This window comes from Quercus lobata, chromosome 2, assembly GCF_001633185.2.
Source record: "Quercus lobata isolate SW786 chromosome 2, ValleyOak3.0 Primary Assembly, whole genome shotgun sequence".
Classification (NCBI taxonomy): Eukaryota; Viridiplantae; Streptophyta; class Magnoliopsida; order Fagales; family Fagaceae; genus Quercus; species Quercus lobata.
The window spans coordinates 102,537,913-102,563,297 of NC_044905.1; the positions used below are offsets into that span (position 1 = coordinate 102,537,913).

The 25,385-nt window shown below is 32.9% G+C and overlaps 2 protein-coding genes across 2 annotated transcripts; both read right to left on the bottom strand.

The window, feature by feature from the left end:
- Nucleotides 1-3,351: 3,351 nt before the first annotated feature.
- Nucleotides 3,352-6,118, bottom strand: LOC115965001 (G-type lectin S-receptor-like serine/threonine-protein kinase At2g19130). The gene is made up of 2 exons (XM_031084216.1): nucleotides 4,857-6,118; nucleotides 3,352-3,428 (listed from the first exon to the last, which is right to left on the bottom strand). Exon 1 carries the CDS (start codon nucleotides 5,962-5,964, stop codon nucleotides 4,867-4,869), a length of 1,098 nt encoding a protein of 365 aa, XP_030940076.1. The 5' UTR covers nucleotides 5,965-6,118; the 3' UTR covers nucleotides 3,352-3,428; nucleotides 4,857-4,866.
- A 9,953-nt stretch (nucleotides 6,119-16,071) lies between these two features.
- Nucleotides 16,072-21,395, bottom strand: LOC115977617 (cytochrome c). Its single transcript, XM_031099572.1, has 3 exons — nucleotides 21,069-21,395; nucleotides 19,693-19,826; nucleotides 16,072-16,446 (listed from the first exon to the last, which is right to left on the bottom strand). The coding sequence occupies exons 1-3, from the start codon at nucleotides 21,178-21,180 to the stop codon at nucleotides 16,354-16,356; spliced, it is 339 nt and encodes a 112-aa protein (XP_030955432.1). The 5' UTR covers nucleotides 21,181-21,395; the 3' UTR covers nucleotides 16,072-16,353.
- Nucleotides 21,396-25,385: the final 3,990 nt, after the last annotated feature.

The following is a 25,385-nucleotide window of genomic DNA, read 5'->3' on the forward strand; positions in this document are numbered from 1 at the left end:
CAAGGCAACAAAATATCAAACCAAATAGAGCCGAGATTCAGTAATATATTAGAGCACTCATCCTACTCTTGTTTCCTTGAGCATGGATTTAGCAAAGAGTTCATTGATTAAGGAGTTTAAAGTATGAGTGCAGTTTCTACTTTGTTTTTTGTTTTTTTGTTTTTTGTTTTTATCAAGTAGGGATCTTCTATTTAGCTCATCGATAGCTTTAATCAGTCAAGTTGTTATTCAGAATATTAATAGTATTTAGAGTATGAGCTAGGACAGAGCACTTATTCCTTCTTTGAAAGACTTTCCAGAAAATCTCTCATACAATATCAATTGGTCATAGTGTGTGAACTAAGATAAACAAATCCTACTTTAAAAGATACATATGAACAAGCTTTGAAAAACAACGCAAAATTTAATTTGTTTGTGTTTTATGTTTACCAACTTAACTTTTTCTTTGCCCACATTTTTTAATGCTATCAAACACGGGAAAGCTTAGACATCAATCTTCACAATACATTTTTTGCCCTAACAAATGCAATGCTATTTTTACATCCATAATGGTTTGCTCCATATCTAGCTCATGTAAGCCATTATGGGTGTGGAAATTGTTTTGCCAATCATTAAAAAAAAAAAAAAAAAAAATTCAAGTATTATGGTAAGGTTGTTTATGAAGGCTTCTTTGTTGCAGGGGTGATGCACTTGGCTCCTTAGTTACTAAGGACAGTGAAGTCTTTCTATATGAAGTCTTTCTATCTTAAATTGCGTTACATAAAAGGAACAGTAAAAGCATTAGATAACGGATGGACAAACATCATTTTCATTACAAGAGAGTGCACTCAAGATTTTAAGTGTCTGTAGTGTAATAACAAACTAGTCCCAGACCCATGCAATGCGTGAGAATATATAATTATTTTGTAGTTGTGATATAATGTATAATTTGTTCTTTTAATTTTGTTGAAGATAGTTTGCCCTCCTTAAAAATTAAAAAATTTCTAAAACTATCTTCCATCTCTCTATCTCTACAAATATATAATTCTATTATTTTTGGTTTTATTTGATTGATATTTATCCATTTTGTGGGTGGTTCATATTTTTCTAAATTATATTATAGTGCGTTATGTTTTCCTAATTTTTTTTTTCTTTAAGAACTAAACTTTTTAAGTTTCAAATATAAATTTCAAATTTCTCATTCTCTTAAAGGTTATTATCATGATAAACAAAACTCAACACAAAAATACACTTGATATTACTCAAATAACCAATAAACAGATTCAAATACATAGCCAAGATTGTGTTTTGATATAAATTCAAATTCTTACTTTCAAAATGACTAAATATTAACTCAAAAAAAAAAAAAAAAAATCAAAACTTTAAGAAGGAGAGAGAAATAGAGATGACTTGTGATAGGGAACTCAATTCAATTCAATTGGTCTTCTTCATATTTTATCCAAATTCAATTTCTTCAAATAGCCAAGCATACATCTTGGCATTTCTTAGATCCAATTGGTCATCGTGGATTTTGAGGCTTTGTCCAAACTTAGATAATCTTTCACCCTGACATTTTTTTGGTAGTCTATTGCTACCTTATCTAGTTTTTTACATGTCCTTTGATTTGATTTTCTTTCCATTGAATCGAATTTTGCAATTTTGCAAAGCCTTCCAGCAAAGGCATCCCATAATAATATCTAAATTTGTTACAATACAAAACCACAAAAAAAAAGAATAGCATATCTTGTATTAAGTTATGCATCTACATTCATGTTACGACTAATATGCACATACAACAAAACTGATTTATGCTACTCATATACAAAGAGAATACTTTATCCATAATAGTGAATACATCACATAAATGCACATAAGAGGTATCCATTAGTGGAAAAAACTCATCCATCTACAATTTATTGGAAAAATGAATATACAATTCTATCTAAGACACCACTTTCTAAACATTGGTTAATTAACGACCACATAAACTATAGTAGTCAAAATTCACTGCAATTCTTTTACTCTATTCTTCACCATGGCTTTGAGGTTTTTTTGGTTGGTTTATGGGAACCAATGTTGTTGACATTTGAGATCTTCAATGGCACATCACCAACAAAATTAATCGGAAAACCTGAAGAATATGGGGGGGGGGGGGGAAACTCACTTTAGAGAGACATCCTAAATTCACAGAAGTATATTATATATATATATATATATATATAATTAGTAGTTTTTTTTTTTTTTTTTTTTGGAATTCTAATAGGGTGGCAATTGAACGGTTTTCATAGTTGCCTGATTAGGGAGAAGGAGAGTCATAGAGTTGAAGGGAGTTTGAATTTATCAGATTGAGTTTGACGGAATAATAAATGGAAAGTTGAAAAGTTAAGAAATTTTAATTGAGAGCCAGAGAGAGATGGTGGTTGAATGAAAATGACAATAGATTTGGCTTGATGGAGTCATAAATGGGAAGTTGAAAAATGGTAATGTTAATTGAGAGAGAGAGAGAGAGAGAGAGAGAGAGAGAGAGAGAGAGAGAGAGAGAGAGAGAGAGATTGATGCTCACGAATTAGGTTTGATGGAGTATTTTTTATTATTATTATTTTTATGTGATGGAGTGATAATTGGGAAAATATTAATTTGCAAAAGGAAGGAAAAAAGAAAGAAAAGAAAAAGAAAAAAAGCATTGTTGGTCAGTAAGTTTACCAAATATCTATATAATACAGCTCGGTTTACATTGATCGTATATTCCAACACAAAGAGCTACATTTTAGATGTCATGTTTTCCTTCCCATATATCAATATATTTTTGTCATGATCATGATAGAAATATTGCAACAAAGCCACTCATTGTTCCAATAATAAAAAACCTCGCATCAAAATTTAAGCTCTCAAGGTTTTGCATTAAGTTGGATGCTCCAATATGGTCCAGAATAACATAAACTCCTACCATTGAACATTTAGTTTGCTATTCTTTTATATCACATAACAAATCATTGCACAAAAGAATAATGAAAAACATCAATCTCTATAAAATTTTAAGTAGGATGGTCCAATATGATCCAGAATAATATCAACTCTTGCCATTAAACATTTAGTTAGTTGTTCTTTTGTTTATCACCTAATAATGAAAAACATCAATCTCTACAAACAATAAGGAAAACTAAGGTTTTAATATTAAAGAAAATACATTTTCCACTTGTTTATTCCTTCACCCTTTTAACAAAGTCCTTTGTCTTGTAATTGATGCACACATTAGCTCCAAGATCCTTGCAAACAACTAATTTTTCATCATTCCTTGCCAATCACAATCTAAAACTATATGAATACTTGGAAACCAAACTTATGCATTAGAAGAAAAGTGATATTGGACCTGCCATAACAAACACTTGCTCCACAGTATTTAGTTATCCAAATTGAAATGTACCAATACCGCTTGAGCCCCCATGAACCTGAAATTTTAATATTCATCAGTTTTGCATTGGAGATACCATGTTGCAACAAACAAAAAAGATAGAAATTATCATTTCAACCTTGTATCGTGCATAAATTATCAAACCATTGGTAAATTGGACCAAAAATTACACTAAATAATCATAAAGGCTCAGAAATTAACAAAAAAAAAATCTACCAAAAAATTGAGAGAGAGAGAGAGAGAGAACCTTTTTTTTTTAAGAGGAAACTATGCATAAAATGGAAGAAAAAATAACAAATTTATAATAAGAGAGTGAGAATAAGAAGAGACAAAATAAAGGAAGATAAAATGAAAGAGTAAGAGTGAAATTAAGGTAGAGGGTAGTGGAGAGATGAAAAGGTAAGAAACAAAAAAAAAAGGTTTGAGAAATTGTAAATATTAAAATAAATGAGTGAATGAGTAATGTTAAAAAAATTATAGGAAAATTGAAAATAAAAAAAGATAATGATGTAAACGCTGATGTAGCTCAATTAGAGCGTAGCAACAATAAATGCTACACTTCAGATTTTAGATATATATAGATAAGAATGGATTAATAACTTAATTTAGTCCCCTATTTGGTGTTGAACAAGCAGCAAGAGTATTTGTGTGTGTATCTCTTACAATTAAATTCCTCTTTATTTTTCTTCTCAAAAAAAAAAAAAAATTCCTCTTTATTTTGTATTTTTTTTGGGTAATATGAACATCCTTTCAATTCTATTGTAATGTTTTGAATATTAATATTCTGGAGCTAATGTACTATCAAAAAGAATAAATTGAGCATAGTTTTGGGAGCTCTTAAAGCTTTTACTGTTTTATGATAAATTCTTTATTTAGTGAACGTTGGGATATAACATTGAAAATTTTAGGTTTGACCAAAGAGTTTGGTGAAAGATTGATTGCAAAGATGAGGCAAAATCATTTGCAGATTTGATGGAAAATAGAAGAAAGAATGGTATGTTAAAAATGGTCTAAAAAATCGACAATGAGCTAGTGACTATATTTTTTATATTCTATTTAAAAAAACTTTTAAGTTCCTTTTCAAACAATTATACTAAAATATCATTCACAAGTTTTCTCATGGTCTTTCAACAAATACACAACAAACAAATTGTCACAGGCAGAGGCACCTACATGCACTTGGCCACATTTTTTTAAAAAATATTTTTTTTTGGATACCAGGTACAAAACAAAGACAAAAAACTGTCTCCAATGAAAAATAGCCTCCAAAAGAGAAACAAAGAAGCACACTTTATTGCTTTTGGCACCAATGATGGTCGTAATCACATTTGTTTTTATGCGCTTGGCTCCTTAGCTTCTAACAACAGTGACCTTTTATCATAGTTTGCAGTAGATTAAAGGAACGATTAGCATTATTTTGACTACAAAGAGTGCACTGATTGTAAAGACAAAGTTAAGACAGTACCTTGTGCCCATCAATATGAACTTGAAGAAGTCTCAATCTCTTGAGAAACAATCGCTACCATTGGATTTTCTGAAAGGCGTTGGAAATATAGAGGAATTTGAGGCACGTCCACTTGCATCACTCCTTCAAGAATTTGAACTGCTTGGCCCATAGTTGGTCTATCCCTTGGATCATCTTGAATGCACCAACAAGCAACTTTACAGGCTCTAGTTAGCTCTTCCATGATGGCATTTCCCTCTAATTTGTGATCTAGTAGTGTCAGAAGGTCTCCCCCTTTGTTTATCGCAATTGCAACACGAGCTGGAAAGTAGTTACGTATCTCTTCATCATCACCATCTAGCATGTCCATATTTCTCCTACCAGATACTATCTCAAAAAGAAGCTTCCCATAACTGAAAACATCAACTTTTGGAGTAACAGCTTCACCTGAAATCCATTCTGGTGCTAGATAGCCCCTAGTTCCCCTTATGGTGGTCAACACACGACTGAAGTCCCGTCCAATTATTTTTGCAAGACCAAAATCAGCCACTTTTGGATTATATTCAGCATCCAACAATATGTTCTCAGGTTTAATGTCAAAATGCATGATACAGTCTATGCAGTTATCATGAAGGTAAGCCAACCCTTTGGCAATCCCAATCGCAATTTGATATCTTGTCTTCCAATCCAAAATCTTTGGAGTGTTCTGGAACAAATGGGATTCTAGAGAACCTTTTGGCATGTAATCATAGACAAGAAATCTTTTTGAAGCTTCTACACAAAAACCACGAAGGCGAAGAAGATTAACATGCTGGATTGCTCCAAGTGTGCTAACTTCTGCACGGAATTGCTTCTCACCTTGATCTAGACTTCTTATTTTCTTCACTGCGATAGTTGTTGAATTTGGTAATGTCCCTTTGAAAACAGAACCAAAACCACCCTCCCCAAGTTTTTGGGAGAACTTTCTTGTTGCTCTTTGTAAATCTCGATACTTGAACAAAATCAAAGAAATATGTACTTCTTCCAGTACAACAGTGGAATGTCTGCTCCGAATAATTGCCAATCCAATGGAAATGAGAAGAATGAGTACATCGAGAATTCCAACAATCCAAGCTGCTTTTTTCAACATATTGGTTTTACTTCCCACTAGCTCAGATGCTGAAATGCGAATATGAAAATCTCCACCTAACTCATTACAAGAAGAAGGTTGTAGATATATAGGTGTTCCTTTGAAAATTGAACACCCATTATTATAAGAGTAAGCAACACAATGACAGCTACTTAAACAGTTTAATTTGCATTCTTCAACATTTTTTACTGCTGGAAGATGTGATATTTCTGGAAAGAGCACGTTGTGCATTGTGAGGAACTTGTCATCTGAGCATTGTAGAGGAGTTATTCTCTCACACCCTCCTTCATAGTCATATAAGTCCCAATTTCTTGAATATCTTGGTCTAAAACATTTCGGGCAATTACAAAGAGATCCATTCTGCTGATTGCAGATGCCATACTCCCCGCAGAAACCCGCAATCTCACAACGTTGCTGAGGTGCCTTCCAAACCAAACTCCATCGGTGTAAATCCTCATCCCATACATAGAGAATTAGCTCCCCGATGCTATTCAAAACAAATCTTGCGAATGTGTAAGGAGAAACAACATAATATATAAAATAGCTTTCATTCATATTGGAAACATATGATGTATTTATGTATTGCTTGGTCAATTCCTTCCAAGACAGATTCCCTCCATATTTATAACTATCAGTTATCATTTCATTGGGACTCCAATAACATAGTACGTACCAAGTGACCCGTTCCATTTTTTTCTAATTCTAAATCTGCAGAGAACCACCGAGTAGGTGACAGTAACATATTAGTTTCTGTACTAATCGTATTGAAACCAAACCACAGCTTGGCCCCTGGCAGCCACGTATCAGTTGCTTCCTCAAAAGTCTGCCACAATACAATATCATCTAATTTATTTCTTAGGATAAAATTTCCGTTTTCAAGAAGCACCCCTACCACTATGGTAGAATTAGAATAAGAAACAAGATAATCACCTCCAACTCCTTTCTGTGTTACCCGTAGTCCATCTTTATAAAGTTCTAGTGCCATAGAGGCTGGGTCCGAGTCTGAGTATATTATATTTTTTTCCCAAACTACTGTAAACTCTGCTATCATTTTATCCCATATGCCTAGTTTATAGTGAAGAGGCTTACCCGGTTTGAAGAAACCCATTTCAAAAATTCCACTGTTGGAAGTAAGGGTCTGGTTCCATGCAAGAGATTGGCCTAGGTAAATTGTATCAGATGCAGTGGCGAGATGGGCTTTGAGTACTGACATGATGAGGAGGAGTATAGCAAAATGAGACCATGACACCTTGCTTGTGGTGGCACAGGTTTCCTGCTTTTGGCTTCTTCTTTGCGCCATATTGCTATTGCAGATCTTTTTTTCTTTTTTGGTAGAAAGATTTGATCAAGCACCGGTTACAAAAGTTGGTCTCTAGAAGTACCTCCTTTTTTTTTCTTTTTTCAAAAGATCCTATATATAGGAATTAGTTACAAAAGGAGGACCGTTGAAATATTAAATTTTCAACAAAAAAAGAAAATGGTTACTTAAAAAAAAAAAAAGTCCAAGCAAGATTTATCAAAGAATATAAATTTTGGACAAGTTCATGGGGCCAAAAAAAAAAATGCCCTCCAAAATTAAAAAAGTTAATTTAAAAAAAAAAAAGAAATAGTGCAAAAAAAAGAAATAATATAAGGATGATATAAAAAGAAAAAAAAAGAAAAAAAAAAGAGGAAAAAATAATATTAAATAAACCCCACACTCACATGCATCGCATGACAAAGGAGGTGGGGTTGTTTATGGCAGCCTAAACTTACTGCCATAATATCATATCTTTATAAATATACTAGGCTCATCGATCACACGTGTTTTGCTCGTACTTCCTTTATGGGTGTCCTCATCTTTGCATGCACTTTTATCAAATAGGTGTCCTCCCCTTATGGGTGTTTTTCCATCTTTATCTAAGCTCATCATGTTGTTAAAATTTATGGATAAATATTATATTAACACTTATAAATCTTAAGTAGTAGGTTGTTATTGACGGTTACTGGTAAACAAAAAAGTAATTTAAGTATTGGGTTCATATTACATGCAATAAAACTAATCACCTAGGTTAGGATTTTGTTTGTGAAAATATTGTGGAAGTAACAATCTCAAATTTTTGTACATAAACAATGTGGTTTACCTCTTAAGTTTAATAATAATTTTTTGATAAACCCTCTTAAGTTTAATAATTGGGTTAGGTAACTTTACCCAAATGAAATTTCATCCAGCCAATAGGAATTCATGCAATGAGCCATCACACCAATAAGGGAGTGTCACCCCACACATTATTTTCTCTGTTATGATCTTTTTTGCTGTATCTTTATGAGAAATACTATGTAGAAAAAAAATATTTGACAACATTTTTTATAATAACTGAATTGTGAAATTTATATTGGTTCTCATCTGAACTTGCTACTGGTATTACTTTTTTATTTACTACTAAAATTTTGCCAAGTCTTACCCCATTCAAATGGAAAGAAAGCTTCAAAATATTACGATTGTGGTTTGTGACTGAGTATCTTGGATTGTCCATGCTAATATGAAAACTTGACTTTGGTCTCTCTCTTTCTTTTCTTTTTTTTTCTTTGATGAAAGCGGTACCTTTACAAAAATCCAAAATGAAAACATAAATTGCTTAAAAGTAGGGAGTCTTTTGGCTGAATATGGTATAAAATGATGTTTATTTGTGATATGGGTTCTGTTCAAATTTATTTAGAAAATGAGAAGTGATATAAATTTCGTTAATGCCATTTCCAAAATTCTGAGAAAAAAAGGTAAGAGAAAGGAGAGAGACATGATGTGATAGAGAAAAAAAAAAGAATTGTGGCAATATCATTGCTGAAATTAGGAGAGAGAAAAAAATTGCAATTGTGACAATTCAGTTGCCGAAATATGAGAGGAACAGTAAATGGAGGAACTTGGAATTTCGGCAACCATGTTGCTGAAATTTAGAAAATTTTGGGGCCACAAGGAGAGAGAATTAGTGGCGAGAGGTGAGAAAATTTGGTTAAAAATTGGTTGTGATTGTTTTTGTCAGGAACATAACCTCTCAAATTGGATTAGCTAAGTTAAGTATCAACCACTTGGCTATGCTAAGCTTTGTTGTTTGTAATGAAAGCTAATAGTAATATTTATTCCAAATGTTGATAGTAGCTACAGAAATGTTAATCCTTCGATAGCCTATTTACTACATCCATGAAGGAATTTGAAAATGAAAAAAAAAAAAAAAATATATATATATATATATATAAGCGTCAATTTACTAATGGCAATTAAATTTCTTTTTATATGTATTTTCAAATATAAATAAATTAAAAAAAAAAAAAAAAAAAAAAAAAGAAGAAGAAGAAGAGAGTTTTGAAGTCTTTGATATGAAATTAACAATCACTGAAAAATTAAAATCAAGCATTGCCTCTCTCACTCCAGAATTTTTTCTTTACGAATTTCCTAACATCATTGCCTACACTTGGTAATAATTTCATTTGAATTTCTAGAAGCTCTACTGAAATACTCCATTGCAAGTTGCAACTTTCTTTCTTTTTTGGGTTTTGTCATCTTCTCTCCTTTTGTCTTTTTCTTCCTTCTCTTTACGTTCGGCTTCTTCTTCTTTTTTCTTCTTTTTTTTCTTTTTTTTTTTTTGGTTCATCCTTTTGTTACGTCTTTTCCATCTGCAAATTCAACTAACCAAGTTCATCAACTTATCTGCAGAAAAGTTACTTCTCAAATCTCAATCACACAGTACTCTGCAATTTATTCATTACTACTCCCACCGACACAATTTTTTAGAAGGAAAAAAAAATGCTTTAGCCATGGAAATTTCTAACCGGTTCTTTTTAAGCTAGAGTCTAGCTTGTTGTTTAGGAAATCATCAACATGCTGTGACAGCACAAAGGTACCCTAGATTGACCTCCTGTGAGAAATTAGCAGATGGAGACATTTGACATTTCATCCGCGAATATGTACGTGTCTTAGTTTTATTTGCAATATGTTCACAAATAATTGTATGTCAACACCTTCCATACTTAATAAATAAATTTGACACTTCAGTCATAAGCCATCAGTCAATTAGCGAGCGAGTTTTCGGTTTATGAGTCTTATTAGTACTTCTTACAAATATTAGGTCCTTTTGTAGGTGTTAGTGTTATAAGTCTTGTCAATCATCCTTCATTTTGATAAGAGTAGGAGCCGAAGTCTTTGCAATTAATTCCTTTTTTTGTTGGGTTAAATTTTGCAAGTGCTTCAATCTTCAGTGCAAATTTCGCTTTGACAAGCCATGGATGATGTTGAGCTATTTGAAGATTATGGAAAATGTAATGTTCTTAAAATTTATTAACTTGTGTTTTAACTGAAATTTAATATATCTTGTTAGTGCATTAGTTGGAATTTAATATATATTGTTGTTCTAAAATGTTTTGAAGCTTTTTTGGAAGCGAAGTTAGCTTCACCTTCAGCAACATCACCTTCACCATCAAGTACTGTTACAAATCTTGACTGATCTTGTTAGTGAGTATTGTTTTTCTTGATCTGGTTGGTTGTTTTGATCTTAGTTATGTTGAATGGGATATGAGTATATTTTAGAAATTTGACTTCTATTAAATGACTTGTTTATTATTGATTTTTCTCCCTTGGTGTTGTAGGTGGAAAATATTGGAGCAACTTTCACTTGGAGTTTGGAAATGGTAGCTCTTTTGTAATTACTTTAGCTTGTAATTTTGATGTTCAATGATCTGGAGATGTCTAAAAATTTCTTCTTTGTTTGTGTTTGTGGGTTGGCCCTTTATGTGTTATTTGGTTTACTTCAAGATATTCTTTTCTGTTTTTTTGTTTTTTCCCTAAAAGTTCATCTTAATATGTCTGGCAATTCTGCTACTGCCACAGACTTGAATAGGTGAATCTTCAATCTTTTCTCTTTTAATTATATTCTTGTTTTGATCAAAACATTGGGAGCCCAGATGGTTATTTTGATGGGAGCAACAGTGTTGATAGCAGGTTTCTGTACTAGTTATTAGGAAATATTGGCTGAATAAGGATGTGTATGTGTTGAGAGTTTTGGCTGCAAGTTTCTAAACCTGCAGACTCTCTATGCTTGAATTGTATCTACCAATATTCCTTGAAATTTCCGTTGCCCAATTGTAGATATGCAGGTTTTGGTTCTTTGGGCTTAGATAGTAAAATTATTCTTTGGGCTTATTTGATTTTGGTATGGAAAATTGGGCTTATAATTATTTCCTTGGAGTTTTGTCAGGCCTGGTATAATTTGAACAATTCCAATTGCATCAGTCCTCCATTTAAAAAAAAAATTTATTAAAAAAAAAAGTGTCCAACCCGAGACCCGAAAAATTGACCTGGTTACAGACTCGGTTTTTCGGGTCGAGTCGGGTTGGGTTTAAGGCAGTTAAACCCGATTTCTATCGGGTCGGGTTTCGGGTCACAATAAACCCGACCCAACTCGACCCAATATTAGTCCTAGCAAGAAGGCTTAAAAGAACATTATTTTATCTCTTTTGTTGAGTTTCGTGGCAAAGAGAAAGAGAGAGGAAGAGATAAAGAAATTAATAAAATAATGAATAGTGTTTGGCTAATGGAAAAAAATAAGAATATTGATACAAGGTGTGTTGTGAAATTATGTATTAAAATAGATAAAATAAGTTTTTAAGGTGTTAAATGCTAAAGTGGATGCTAAATAGGGATTGACATCGAACACAAAAATATTAGACTCACTTTATCAGTTGCAACATCATGATTAAGAATGATGGGTTATACGCATGTCATTTTACATAGTCTGAGTATTCACTATCCCGATGTTGAATTATTGAGAATGATGGATTAATGCTGTCAAAGTTTTGGCTAACTTGTACAATTGTGTGTAATCGATGAAAAATGATAGGTTGCACAAGTTAGTAGTAAGCATAAAATATTTACCATTTGCAATCTCAACAAATTCTAAAATTGGGTGTAAGACTAGTTGTGAACTGTAACTCTAAATTTAATTCGTTTACTCAGTCAAATTGGTTCTTCTGCATATCAAATTTCCAATGTTCCTTTTTATTTTATTTTATATTATATAATATTCTTTAACTGCACATAATAATGATATGCCTAGGAAATATATGGCTTACTAGAGAATAAAGTGGGCTTCATGAATACCTTTACTTTTACCCTTTTCTAATTTTATAGCCATTTATTTTGTTCTACTCTTCTGTCCATATCATCAGGAAATTCAAGACTCAAGTGCAATTATCACTTTTGACTTTTACCCTTTCTATCAATTGATATTGACAAGCTCTCCCTTTTGTTCATATCATCAAGACTTGACGCACAATGTGGACAACCAACAAACAATGAGTGATCATATCATCAAGACATGCCATATGCACTCATTGATGGCTATACAAAGACCCATGACTCGGTCATTGTTAATAAACAGAGAAGAAATTATTTACCAAACAAAAAAACAAAATGGAGTACTATGTTGTGGGTTCGCAGTGGTGGAATTTATAGCTTCTAGAGTAGTTTGGTAGACATTGGAAGAGTTGGATGATGAGGAATTGTGACCCAACATCATGAACCACATGAACTTGCTCATTTCACATTTAGAGGTTAGAACTGAATAAGCCCCTAAAAGATATTCTTGATTGATTGGGACTTTCCACCAAAGCAAGTCCATCAATTCGATTTTATCAAATTCTGCAAAGAGAGAGAGAGAGAAAGATAGAATTCGATTGATTGCAAAGATTTTGTTTTTTCCATTGTGGTACAACAAATATTGGATTATATTGCCTGCAATGCGTTAAGGTGCAATCCCTACAATATGAGCTAGTTGGTCTAATGAGGGCTTGCCACCTCAATCAAAAATTCAACTCAACTATTCCTCACCTCATTGGTCATTACCAACAAAATTCTCTCTCTCTCTCTCTCTCTCTCTGGGGCAATTTAGCTTCAAGATTCAAGCCAATGCGATTCAAATATTACAGGGACTCATTAACTTTCTTTCTTAAATTTATTTTTTTATTTACAAGAAGGTTGTACCCAATGGCCCACTAGCTTTTACCGTTTGAAAGAGGTGATTGGTAGGTAAGAGCCATGTCCCAAATTTTAATTAGAGCATGATTCTCAGGCTTAAACTTGTAGGTCTAAAATACTTTCATAAAAAATGTTTGCCATTTTTTATTATTAATAATGTAAGAAAATAAATAAATAAATAAAAAGGTAGTAGAAACTAGAAATACATAGTCTTTGGAGAGAGAAATAGTATAATTCTTAAACTGAAACATGGATTTAAAAAAAATAATAATAATTGTGGGGCCTAAAATTTGGAATCCCGGCCCACTTCACATTAAGGGCCCAAAGCCCAAGCCGAGGAGCCCTACTGCCGAGGAGGTATGATGAGAACCCCTTAATGGCCCAAGAATGTAGCCGAGGACAACCTCACTCTCAACGCCTCACAAAGCGCCTGAAGAAAAGGACAAACTCAGTACAAGATCAGTACAAGCGAGAAAGCTGTCAACACCATAACGTGGAGCCCAGCACCTGACAAGCCCATACCTCATACCATGCTATCCAGCTTTTCCCAACCACTCTGACGTGAGGATTGATAGGACGAGTAATTACCCCAAACAAGGAGAAACTGACACGTAGATGAAGAAGGGGAATTGAATACTAGTATAAAATGGAAAAGAGAGCTAAAAAAAGAGGGGCCCCCGGGAAAAAGAAGGAGAAAAAGGAAGGAGAATGGTGAGAAGATACTGCTCCTCGGATTAATTCCGAGGAGTCAGGCCTTTCAAACCACATCCATGTAAGGCTTAGCTATACAGGCCAAATCCACCTTCGTATGGGCTTCCATGAAAATCCTGACTAAACTGCTGCCCAACGACCAAGGTCCAGCCTTTCTATCCCACTCTCTACAAATCATATTGTTCGGGCCCTTTACATACGAGCCCAATGTCATCCTTGGGCCGTTAAAAATCGTGTCCCTACAATAATAATTAACATTCTCCTATATATTTATATTTATGTCTATTCTATAGTGAAAATTAGGATCTCTTTGTGTTCACTTTCTTTCCAGGCTGTTGAAAACAAGAATATTAAAAATGAAAATATTTCATAAAGGGACAACAACTCCTAATCTTTTATGCCTATGTGTTCATTCTTATCATTATCTATCTTCTATCCCCCTTTCCTTTGTGAATTATTTTGTAAATTCTCACTTAATTTAGAAGCTTTAATGCAAATGAATATGTAATAACAACAGATTAATATGTTAAGTATAATTTTTATATTAAAGTTTTCCTCCTCTAACCTAGGGTTTCTCCTTGAAGCCAAGGGTTTTGTAGGATTCGAGTCTTGGTAAGTACAAGCCTATATGGTTTTACATCTCACTTTAGTCTCAAGAATGTTATCTGACTTCGTGTTTAAGGGCTATGTGTCTAGGAAGTAGGAATGCCTCAAAGAGGACTTTACCAAAGTGTAATTGCGTAAAATAAATTCAACAAATGTGATGACAATACATAGAATGTGAAATCAAGTTGTCTTAACTAGGTTAATCATGACTATATTGCAATTCTATTCTTTTGTTTTTAATTATTATTTATAAACGAGTTTTAAGTTTTAACACTAAGGGAAGGGGAAAGGAAATATTCAATTTCAAACTAGTGACCTTCACTTCAGGAGGCATGGTTCCCAGCCAATAGTTCTATTCCTTGGGATTGATAAATTGCATCTCATCCATCTTGCAATTGTTGCAGACAGCACACCTTATTAATCAGCAATCCATGATTCCAAATAGTACCTTTCAAGCATTAAAAAAAACACTAATGGAAGCAAAAAGAAATGATCAAGTTCTCTTCTATGTCTTTTTAAAGTTTTGTTCTGATTGGTTGGGCTTACTCAGGCTCCAGTTTTCTCGAACTTGTGACTAAAATAAAGACTAAAGACTAGCATCACTGGTCAGTCCATTAAAATAATCAAGCTACTTATTTGGACCTAAACTAACCAATCACAGGCCATGTGAATTTGATCACTACAAAGCTAGAGTGATGGGCCTTAGAGGTTATAACTCAAAAAGCCCATAAAAGATATTCTCGAGACTTTTTAAACAAAAGGATATATGGCAGACTTGCACCAGGGCAAGTCCATCAATTTTATTTTGTCAAATTTTGCAGAAGAGATTCATATTCGATTGGTAACAAAAAAATTCGTGTTGTTCTTTTCATGAATTCTAGGGATCTTGGATTGTTTGAACTTTCATTAATTCCTTCTTGTTCTTTTCTTTGTTGTGTGAATAGCGAAAATTCTCTTCATTATTGTTTATTTATTTATTTATTTTCTTATATACACCCGGAGTACCTAGTAACACCCCTTGTTTAGTTAATTACTTTTTTTTTTGGATAAATTCCATTCACATCTCTGAGGTTTGGGTTAATACCAACCAAAATTAGGACTTTTCAAAACTAACCAATTTGGTCCCTAAAACCAATTTAGTCCTTAAAATAGTTGAGAAAAAATAACAAACTGTTTAGGGACTAAGTTTTAAGAACCAAATTGATTAGTTTTGAAAAGTTTTGAACCTGATTGGCTTTAACTCAAACCTAGGAGGATATATTAGTGGAATTTACCATTTTTTTTTTTTTTTTATATGAGGGTTTAGTGAATTACTTAGTTATTAGTTATTAGAGAGAGAGAAAACCGCACACAAGCTTATCATCTATCAATTTTTTTTTTTTTGGGTAAACTTATCTATCATATTGGTATATAGCAAGCGGCACATATTGCCCAGCAAAATTCAAGCGTGTGTGGGGAAAACCCCACCAAACTTAATATTCATATAAAAATGTGCTAAAGCAGGATCAAAGTAAGCACACATATTGCCCTTTTTTTTATTACTATTAGTATTATAAATGAGTTTATAACCTAAGGGCAGGGGAAAGGAGATATTCAAACTACTGACCTTAACAGCATGGTCCCCGTCCCCATCTAATAGTTCTATTCTTTGGGGTTGAAAAATTGCACCTCATCCATCTTGCAATCCAAATAGAACCTTTCAAGCTTTTAAAAAAATTAAAAATAATAATAATAATAATAATTAAAAATTAAAAAAAAAAATTAAAAAAAAAACACTAAGGAAGCCAAAAGAAATGATTTCAAAGATAGAATGCCAAACAGCGGTATATATATCAGAGCCCCCCCAAAAAAAGCATCTATATTTGGTGAAATGCCATATGAGAAGGGTCTTGCACAAAATTGTTCGAGTTTTAGCCTATTCTCCAAGAGAAATACACTAAACCCCTGATGGTTTTATTTAAAATAGACACTGTTTTCTACTATTTCAATGAAAAATTTTCAAATTCGCTCCATCAGCCAAACTCTTCAACTTCTGACAAAATATTAGTCTAACCTAACTAAAAGGATCACGCAGTTGATTCCTTCAGATAAGAAATGAGGTCTGCACGATCTTGTGGCTTCTTCAAACCAGGGAAAACCATCTTCGTTCCAGGAATGTACTGCACAAAGAAAATATCATAAGTGGTCAAGTACTCATTTTCATTTATATATTTGTTTTTTTTTTAATAACTAATAAAGATTCATTCAAAAGAGAATAAAATGGGTGTAACCCTAGTACACAGTTAATCATCTACTTCTGTATTGTCCGGTGGTTGAAAAGTTGTGATCCCTAGTGTTCTCTTTATTCAGAGTACAGTGCATGATATGTCAGATAGATTATGAGCTGTTTGAAAGGCAAGTTCAGTTGACACAATGGTCATAATATTTGGATTGCTGTTCTGATGCGGGGATTTTAAGGGGCTGCTGTTTAGACTTAGAATTGATTAAGGGAAATGAGAGTTGCTTAGAACAAGGAACAAGGAGTGACAAAACCTTCTTAAGAGAAATCCATCTCTTGAAAATAGCACTAGGCTAATCTGTGTAAATGTATTCAAAAACTGATCACAGCGTAACTACAATCTGGTACTTATACTAGTTGCTTGGCATTGGCAGCCTTCTAGATGCTTGACAAGGGTCTAGATCCTATTGGCCAATGCTTAAGTAATCTCTAACTAACTAACTAATTGGTTACAAATGCAACTACTTGAAATGCCCTGCATCAGGACTCTCCCTCTTAAGAAGCACTTGATCTCAAGTGCTCTTGGTTGCCACAAGATTTGTATGAAGTTCTAGCCTTCTAGGATGATACAGTTGCCTTGTATAAAGAGTTTTGCTGCTTTGGCAGCACACCAAAGGCTGCCGCTTCTGTGCAGTGAAGTCCCACAGAGCTGAATCAACCTTCATCTTGACTGTTGGCTTGGGGTTTACTTTTCGCGCTTTGATTGCAAACAGTAGGGCTGCACCATCTTATACAAAATGTGTGCACTACACATTCTACCATGGATGGTTTTTGCCAATCATGTTGACATGGTCTTCCACTTGGAAGTAAGAGATGACAAACATTCATGGTCTTCCCATCACAAAGAACACAATCTTGAAAGCTATTGATTGATAAGAACCCTAAGCACCCTCTTAAAACTCTAACTTCACCTCCTTCCTCCTCTATATTAGCATCTACTTCTTTCACAAATCAAACATACACAGGTTCTTGAATGCATTCCTCCACTTTAGCACAGGAAGCAGGTTGTCTTTGATGTTGGTGACCTAGTATGGATGTTCATTTCTAAAGAAAGGAGGCCAGAAGGGCAGTACTCCAATCTCAGACCAAGAAAGATTGGGTGCAAAATCTTGAAGAGGATCAACCCCAATGCTTATGAAGTAGACTTACCTGCACACATGGCAATGTCAAATACCTTCAATGTGCAGCATCTGTCAGCCTATCATGATCCTAGGGTAGCCAAGAACACTTGAGGCCAAGTGTTTCTTAAGAAGGGGAGTCTGATGCAGGAACATCAAACAACTATTTCTCATTGCAACTTTGGTACAGGGCAGCAGCAGCTAAACAACAGCCATTACAAGCTGTAGCAGCTGAGACAGCCATGTCAGCAGTGCAGTATTCTATCCTAGTGTAGTCAAACATTTCCAGCAGCCAGCTAGGATTGAGATTAGATGGATATCTAAGTTCCTAATGCATTTCCAAGTCAGGTAGAAGCAACTGGAGAGAATATGAGAGCTGGAGTTTTCTGCTGTGACATTTAGTTAGAGATTCCAGATTCAGTTAGACCTGTGTCCAAACAGCAGGCTTAAGGCTGTTATTCCACCTGTACTCAGTTAATGGATTTACTGATTAACCAATCAGATTTAGCCATATCTCTAAATGATCTTAGCTGTTAGTATCAATCAGTTGTATAAATAGCCTTGTATTTTTTTTTTTTAATAAGTAACGAAAATTTTATTAAAAAACGGAAAACAGCCAACCTGAGTACATTGGGAATGTACTATGGGGGCATAAATCAATAACCAAGATTACAACGATCAAGTAAAACAGGAAGGGAAGAACAAGAAAAATGACAAAAGAACACACTCCAATCAAGGAGAGTGTGTAAAAAAAAAGACTTAATCTCTAACATAGAGCCTTGTACTTGTAAAACAGTTAGTAGATTTTGGTAAATGAAATAAGCTTGATAGCTTCTCTAGGAACTATGTGTTCTTGCAGAGGTGCTTATCCACCTGTATGTTACTCTAATCAACTCAAATCACTTACGTGCTCAATAAATAATCAATAACCCATCATTATTTCCCTACATCATGTTCCATTGTAACTTGTGGGGACTACTTGGAAGGGATCTTAACTCTCTCTCTCTTGATAGTTGTATCATGTATGATTAAATGCATGCATTTATAGTTCTTTCTCTTCAAAATACATTATTTTTTTCATAGATTGTATGAATTTCTCATTATACTAATTTACAGGACCATCTTGTACACTCCCAAGTGTAATGAATTTTCTTGTTTTTGGAGATAAAAAGTTCTATTACTTTATAAAAAAAGACCCTAGCACCGAAAGATACACAAAAAAAACTGTGAAAAAGAAACATAAAAAAAAAGCTGAGATTCAAAATACAAAGATCTAAAAATTGAAGTAGATAAAGCACAGAAACCTTGAAAACCCTTATCTCATATAATAGAGATCTCAGAAATAAAGATCTTACTCTCATCATTAAGAATCAAATTCTCCCAAAAGTTATAGCATTCCCCTCCCACAAAACACTCCTCATAAGACATAATAGCAAGCCATTTCATCAATTTTAGTTCACATATCAAACATAATCAAATCAGCAACAATTCATGAGCAATAAAATCCCTGGAGACCCCAATTTCCAGTAGAAGTTTATCACCAAAAGGTAGAAACAAAAATGTTAGGGGTTAATACACTACAATAATGCATTACCTCCTGAAAACATAATTATGAAAGAACTATCCAAACACTGCTCTAAATTTCATAATATTAAACCGTCAAACCACATAAAATAGATCTTATTCAGAAATATATACATTTCACATTAACAGAGGATGTGCACCACCCCCATGTTAAACCCACTTGAACTCATGAAGTATAACCATTACTTATTGGGATAAGAATATTGTGAAACAGTTAAACTCTACTAAATACTTAAAACACTGTATGAAATACAGCAATGCAATTGCTGACATAATAGCAAGACACACCATGCATTTTATATGCAACACCATTTTGAGCCATGACCAAATAGCAGAATCAAGTGTGACAAGTATATAGCATATGTTCTTTTATTAAAAACATTTTTCAAGCAATGCGATCAATGCAAAACTTGAATCATACATACCTTCTTTGGGTTAAGCAAGTAGTCATACAACGTATTCTCTCCCCAATTCACAGCCATATTCTTATTTGCAGCAGAATAGGAGTACCCAGGAGTTGTGCCAGACTGCCTTCCGAAAAGACCATTTAGATTAGGTCCTGCACAAGTATTGCTCAAATGATTATTGTCTTGAAACAAAGAACAAGAGAATTTGCACTGTAGCTACATATCACTTTCATGTACAAAATTATAGGCACATTGCAATGAAATATCAAAGTATTCATGAGACCAAATGACAATTGCCAAAGAAACCAATGAGCTCTGACTAGAATGCCATTTCCTCCTCCCACAATAAAGTTTGGAGCGTGAGGTCATTGGCTGAAACACATAACAGCCTTAGAAAATTAGAATAGGGCAATACACAAAGAAACCAATGAGATCTGTCTCAAATGGTATTTCCTCCTCCCACAAGAATGGTTGGAGCATGAGGTCATGGGCTGAAAACCTAGTGGGTGCATGCATAACTTACCAATCCAATGATATTCTGAAAATCCAACATTTCCCTTGCATAGCCAGCAATACAATATATACTTCCACGGCATAAATTCCACCCAAATCATCAACCAAAACTTTGCATCACAATTGGAACATTTTATAATGGATTTCCATTACTTCATCACAATTTGGTGTTTCCACGAATGAATCCATAAAATTTGTTATTCTTGACAATTCAAATTATAACTCCTAGTCACTTCACTAAACTATTCTATCCAATTATTTATATACTATAAGAAATCAACGGTTTCTAAACCACTACTAGTCAATGACCCAAAAATTTGTTCTTTAAAAAAAAAATCCTTTCTTTCTCCGCAAACAAACAAAGGTAACCCCACAAAACCCAACACTACAGGAATAATTTTTAACAGTAATATAACAAATGACATCAAGTTCTCAAGAAATTGCACACACACATACACATTCACCAGATTTCGGAAACTCTCAACAAAACATAAACATACATATATATAGCATACTTTTATTTTGTATGTACCATTCCTAGCCAATTTTAACCGTTAATCTATTCTATGTTAATCATATATATAACTTTTAACATGTTAACTATTGAATGCACAGTGAAAAAGTGTGAATATCATAGAATTCTCCACACATTCATATATATATGACATACCCAATAAAAATCGATGCCAAAGAGAAAGGATTGAGCGAAAAAGGTTAACACAAAAACTAAATTCAGATAAAATTTACACACACACACACACACATAAAGAAATTCCATAAAAAAAGTTGCAGAATCATAAGGTCAAATCAGAGAGAAACTGAAACTTAGATCTCACAGAGCAAACACTCAGAAATGCTAAGAGAGAGAGAAAGAGAGGGACCTTGTTTGTGACCAGCGCCTTTGTCGACGGTGTGGCATTGAGCGCACTTGGTCTTGAAGATTTTCTCGCCGGCCTTGGGATTTCCCGGTGGTGCTTCTGCGAAGCTCGCCATTTTTTTGTTCTCAGATTTTGATTGCTCTCTGATACAAAAGGGTTATTAGGGTTTTTGGTTTTTAATTTTCAATAAGCTGATTTAAGCAGGTCTCTGAGCTCCAACTACTATGGGGTTTTGGATTCCCATTTGACGTATCTACCCTTCGTTTTCTCGTTTAATTACTCAGTCCCCACTCGTCCACAAGCACACTTAGAGGTATTCATCAAACCGCATCCAAACCGACCAAAACCGTCCGCAAAATAAAATAATCGTACAGTGGGAATGTAGTTTTATGATAAGAAAACTGCACCGCAATGCATCCATATATATTTATTTATTTATTTTATATTATGTATATATATATTAATAATTTAATATTGTATGAAGTAAATGGTCAATCTAGTGTTAGTGCATTCCGATTTTATGTTAAAAAGATTTCATTTTAGTTATATACAAAATCAAAAGTTCGAAATATCATTCACTTTTCCATCTCACACTTTCAATATCACAAAATTAAAAGTTCAAAAGTTATATATATATATATAGAGAGAGAGAGAGAGAGAGAGAGACATACACACACTACTATTTAAAGAGCTTCTTCTGTTTGGAATCCTCAAGTTACATGCCTAAAATACCCTCAAATTCATTTGTTTCTAAGGCTTAAATACTAATATAAAATTCAAAATACTAATTAGTTTACGAATAGTTGTTTCAAATTGTAGTGGGAATACTAATATATTTCTCTATCCAAACGGAAAAGTAATATATTTGTTTCACAAATCTTATAAACCGAACTATAGGAGTAATAGTAATAAACAAATTTAATAAAAAGGAATATACTTTCTTACTTACCAAGAGTATGTTTACTTAGTATAAAAAAAAAATGTAACATATAAAAGGTGTGTATAATATGCCAAAAGTCTTTTAGTTTAGTGGTTTTGCCTTTCTCTTCTATAAGAACAACTAAGGTTTAAATCCCCAACTTATAATAACAACTGAATTATCTAAAAGAAAATGTGTAATAGTTAGGACATAGGTAGGAGCATTATAGCTTGTCTCTCCTCGTGCATTTGTGTGAGGACTAAGGAGAGAAGTGTTCACTTGTGATTTTGGTGACAACTTAATTAGGAGAATGAGACAATGAGTAACAATTACCATTTCAATGGAGACTTATGAGTATTGCTAAAAACACAATCAAAATCACTAAGCATCATTATCATGATTAGTTTTAATCTTTTTTTTTAACTCAAATTAAGATTTTAATTCAACAATCTAAGATACACCAGCCAACAATTGGAAGTTTAGAGCAGTTATTAGTTTTTGTGTTATGTTGATTTTTATTGTTGTTGTTATTTTGTTTATGTTTATGTGTATTGTTATTGGTATCACTATGCCCCCTGAAAGTACTCATTAGTGATATATATCATTGAAAACAAAAAATCTAACCATAAAAAAAATCCTTATCTCAACAAAAATATTTTGGTTAGCTAGATTTTTCCAAGTGTAAGTAGAAGAAAAGAATTCAACTTAATTCCAAGAAAGGTAATAAAAATAAAATAAAATAAAAATTGCAAGGGTGGGAGTTTATGAGGGGGGGCAGTTATGAAGATGCATTAGTCTCATTAATATTACTAATAGGATGGCTTCCCAGAGTCATTACCCACCTCTTGGCAACCTTCATATCAAGGAAACTGAAAAAGGTGAAGCATGCAGATTCCAAGGTATTTGATCAATCCTTTTGGAAGGCCTCAAATCAAAAGGAACTAGTCCCATTGGGATGGAAATTGAATTTGAGATTGTTAGCGGGTGTAGGGTGTCAATAGATGATGATAGCTAGTGCATCAAGGTCTATCAGCAATTATCCTAAATCAAAGCATTTTTGTTAGAACCCTAATAAAAGGCTTAGAATCCCTAAGTGCCTCCATAATCATATATGCGTAAACTGCCATTTTCGAAAAGGGACGTGAGAAGTTTATTATGGCGTTTACATACCAATTACCATCTATGCATGTTCTTTTTTCCAAAAATAATCCTGAAGCATGCCAAAAGGGCGTGGAAGCAATCCTATTAAAAACACTACGTTATGCTGCTTACATCAGATTGTTACTTCTTGTAATTACGATTTTGCTAATGAGTGCCAAATTTTCAAAAGTCAGTTTTATTTTGGATGGAATGTGTCTTCTATTGTTCTTAGCTTTTGTCATAATTCCATTGGTTTATCAACAAATAATTCTTTTTAATAGTGTGCTAATTTTTAAGAAGTCATTTTTTTATTTGCCTAGAGTTTTAAACATGTAGTTTTGTTTCTCCACAAAATTGTTCTTTTCTTTTAACTTTGAATTTGAGAAAAAAAAAAAAGGGTCGGTTTTGTGTGTGTGTTGTGGATCGAATCATGGAAGATGGATGGGAGTTATTCTATCCAATTTTTTTTTTATTTTTTATTTTTTATTTTTTATTTTTATAGATAAACCTTTGCAATAGTTGTTACAATTGTATAAATTTTCTACTTAAAAAAATAGAGATAATAACCATATGAGTTTTCTCTTAAAATATTTGAATTTAACTTTCTAATATTTTGTGAAAGAAAAAAAATAAATTGAATTTGATGGTTGAAAAAATGGAGAATGTTAGCAGATTAAATTGTACATGGTACTTATTTCTCAAATACAAATGCACTTATGCTGATATCAACTAGTCCATTCAATTTGCCATTGCCAAGCACATTACCATTTCAAGTACAAATTATTAAAGATGAAAACGCATAAAGAGGGAATAATTAATTATCCATATATTCCGATACACATCTTGCCAGCCTGTAATTATTGGTAAAAATAATTAAATAATGAACACTTGAGATTAAGGATATTGCTTTAAAACCAAAATCACAATCAAGAAGTATCATCATCGTCATCATTACCATCATTAGTTTAGATATTATGTTGATGTTTATTGTTATATTATTTATGTTTATTTGTATTGTTATGTTAATTGAGAAATTAAATGAGGGTATTTAACCTTTTTGAGTATCTGACTATTATTATTAATAATAACTAGTTACTAACATGCACAATGCTCAGGAAAGTTTTATCAAATATGGTAAAACAAATTTTATCTTACCAAAATTAAAAACAGTATACTCTTTCTCAAGAATGCAAAAGGTAAGGTAAGGAAAATTTTCATTTCTTAGGCTATGTTTGGCTTGATGTAAAATGTTCTCTAAATGTAAAAAATTTTCAGGTGAAAATATTTTTTGGAAAGGAATATATTTTTAGTTGTTTGGTTGTGTTTTGGAAAATATGCCGGAAAATGGTTTCTAGTGTTTGGTTTTCATGTAAAATAAAAGTGTAAAACAATTTTCTAGTCCACCCAAAACAAACATAGCCTTAATAACAACTATTTATAACACTTTGTACATCATAAAAAAACATACTAGAAATTAAAAATTATTCTTTTAGTTTTAAACTAACTTTCTCAAACTCATTTTTTTCTTCCTACAATCTAAAACACTGAAAACATATCTCAAAAATTAATAAAACTCAACAGAATTGCGATTCAAAACAAAAGTGCAAAAATATTTACTTCAACACCTCTCATGTGACATTAAGACAAAAGTTTAAATAAGTGATGAGAAGAAAAAATTGGGGAAAAAGACTTTAGTATGCTTCGATATCCTTATTTTCTTTTTTTTTTTCTCATTAAGAAGGTACCATCATTAAACAACAGGAAAATAAAATTTGGAAATATTGTTGTCCACAAAATTGCAAGAATGCATAATTAAATTTAGAATTTGTAGTAAGGCTTTCAAGCCACACAATAGAAGTAGGTGGCCGATCTTAAGTAAAAGTGTTGGTTACAGCCTTATCATGAGATTGAATGGTCTTGCTACTGATGGACGAGTATTAGTCATACATGATGCTATTGTTGGACTTCTCTTAAGGTTATTTGATGCTATTATTATAGATGTGGTTTGGTTGTTTGGATGACCACTATGGACGAATTAAACTTAGATTGATCCCCATCAGATACCATAGTTAATCCTAATTTTTACATATACACAAAAATTATACTCTTCTCTCTTGAAGTTTGGGGAAATGATATTTTACCCCAAACTCGAAGGGAAAAATAATTTTCCTTCAATTAATATCCGATTGACCAAACTTTATTAAATTAATATTTAAAATATTGTGTATTAACATGCCCTCTGCTTAAGGGCATGTTTTCAA

Excerpts from the sequence above, each read along its gene's own strand:
- LOC115965001 (XM_031084216.1), bottom strand. The coding sequence starts at position 5,964 with ATGTTGAAAAAAGCAGCTTGGATTGTTGGAATTCTCGATGTACTCATT.
- LOC115977617 (XM_031099572.1), bottom strand. The coding sequence starts at position 21,180 with ATGGCGAGCTTCGCAGAAGCACCACCGGGAAATCCCAAGGCCGGCGAG. Across the intron at positions 19,827-21,068 it reads AGGCGCTGGTCACAAACAAG|GACCTAATCTAAATGGTCTT; the intron begins GTCCCTCTCTTT and ends ATACTTGTGCAG. Across the intron at positions 16,447-19,692 it reads ACTTGCTTAACCCAAAGAAG|TACATTCCTGGAACGAAGAT; the intron begins GTATGTATGATT and ends TTCTTTGTGCAG.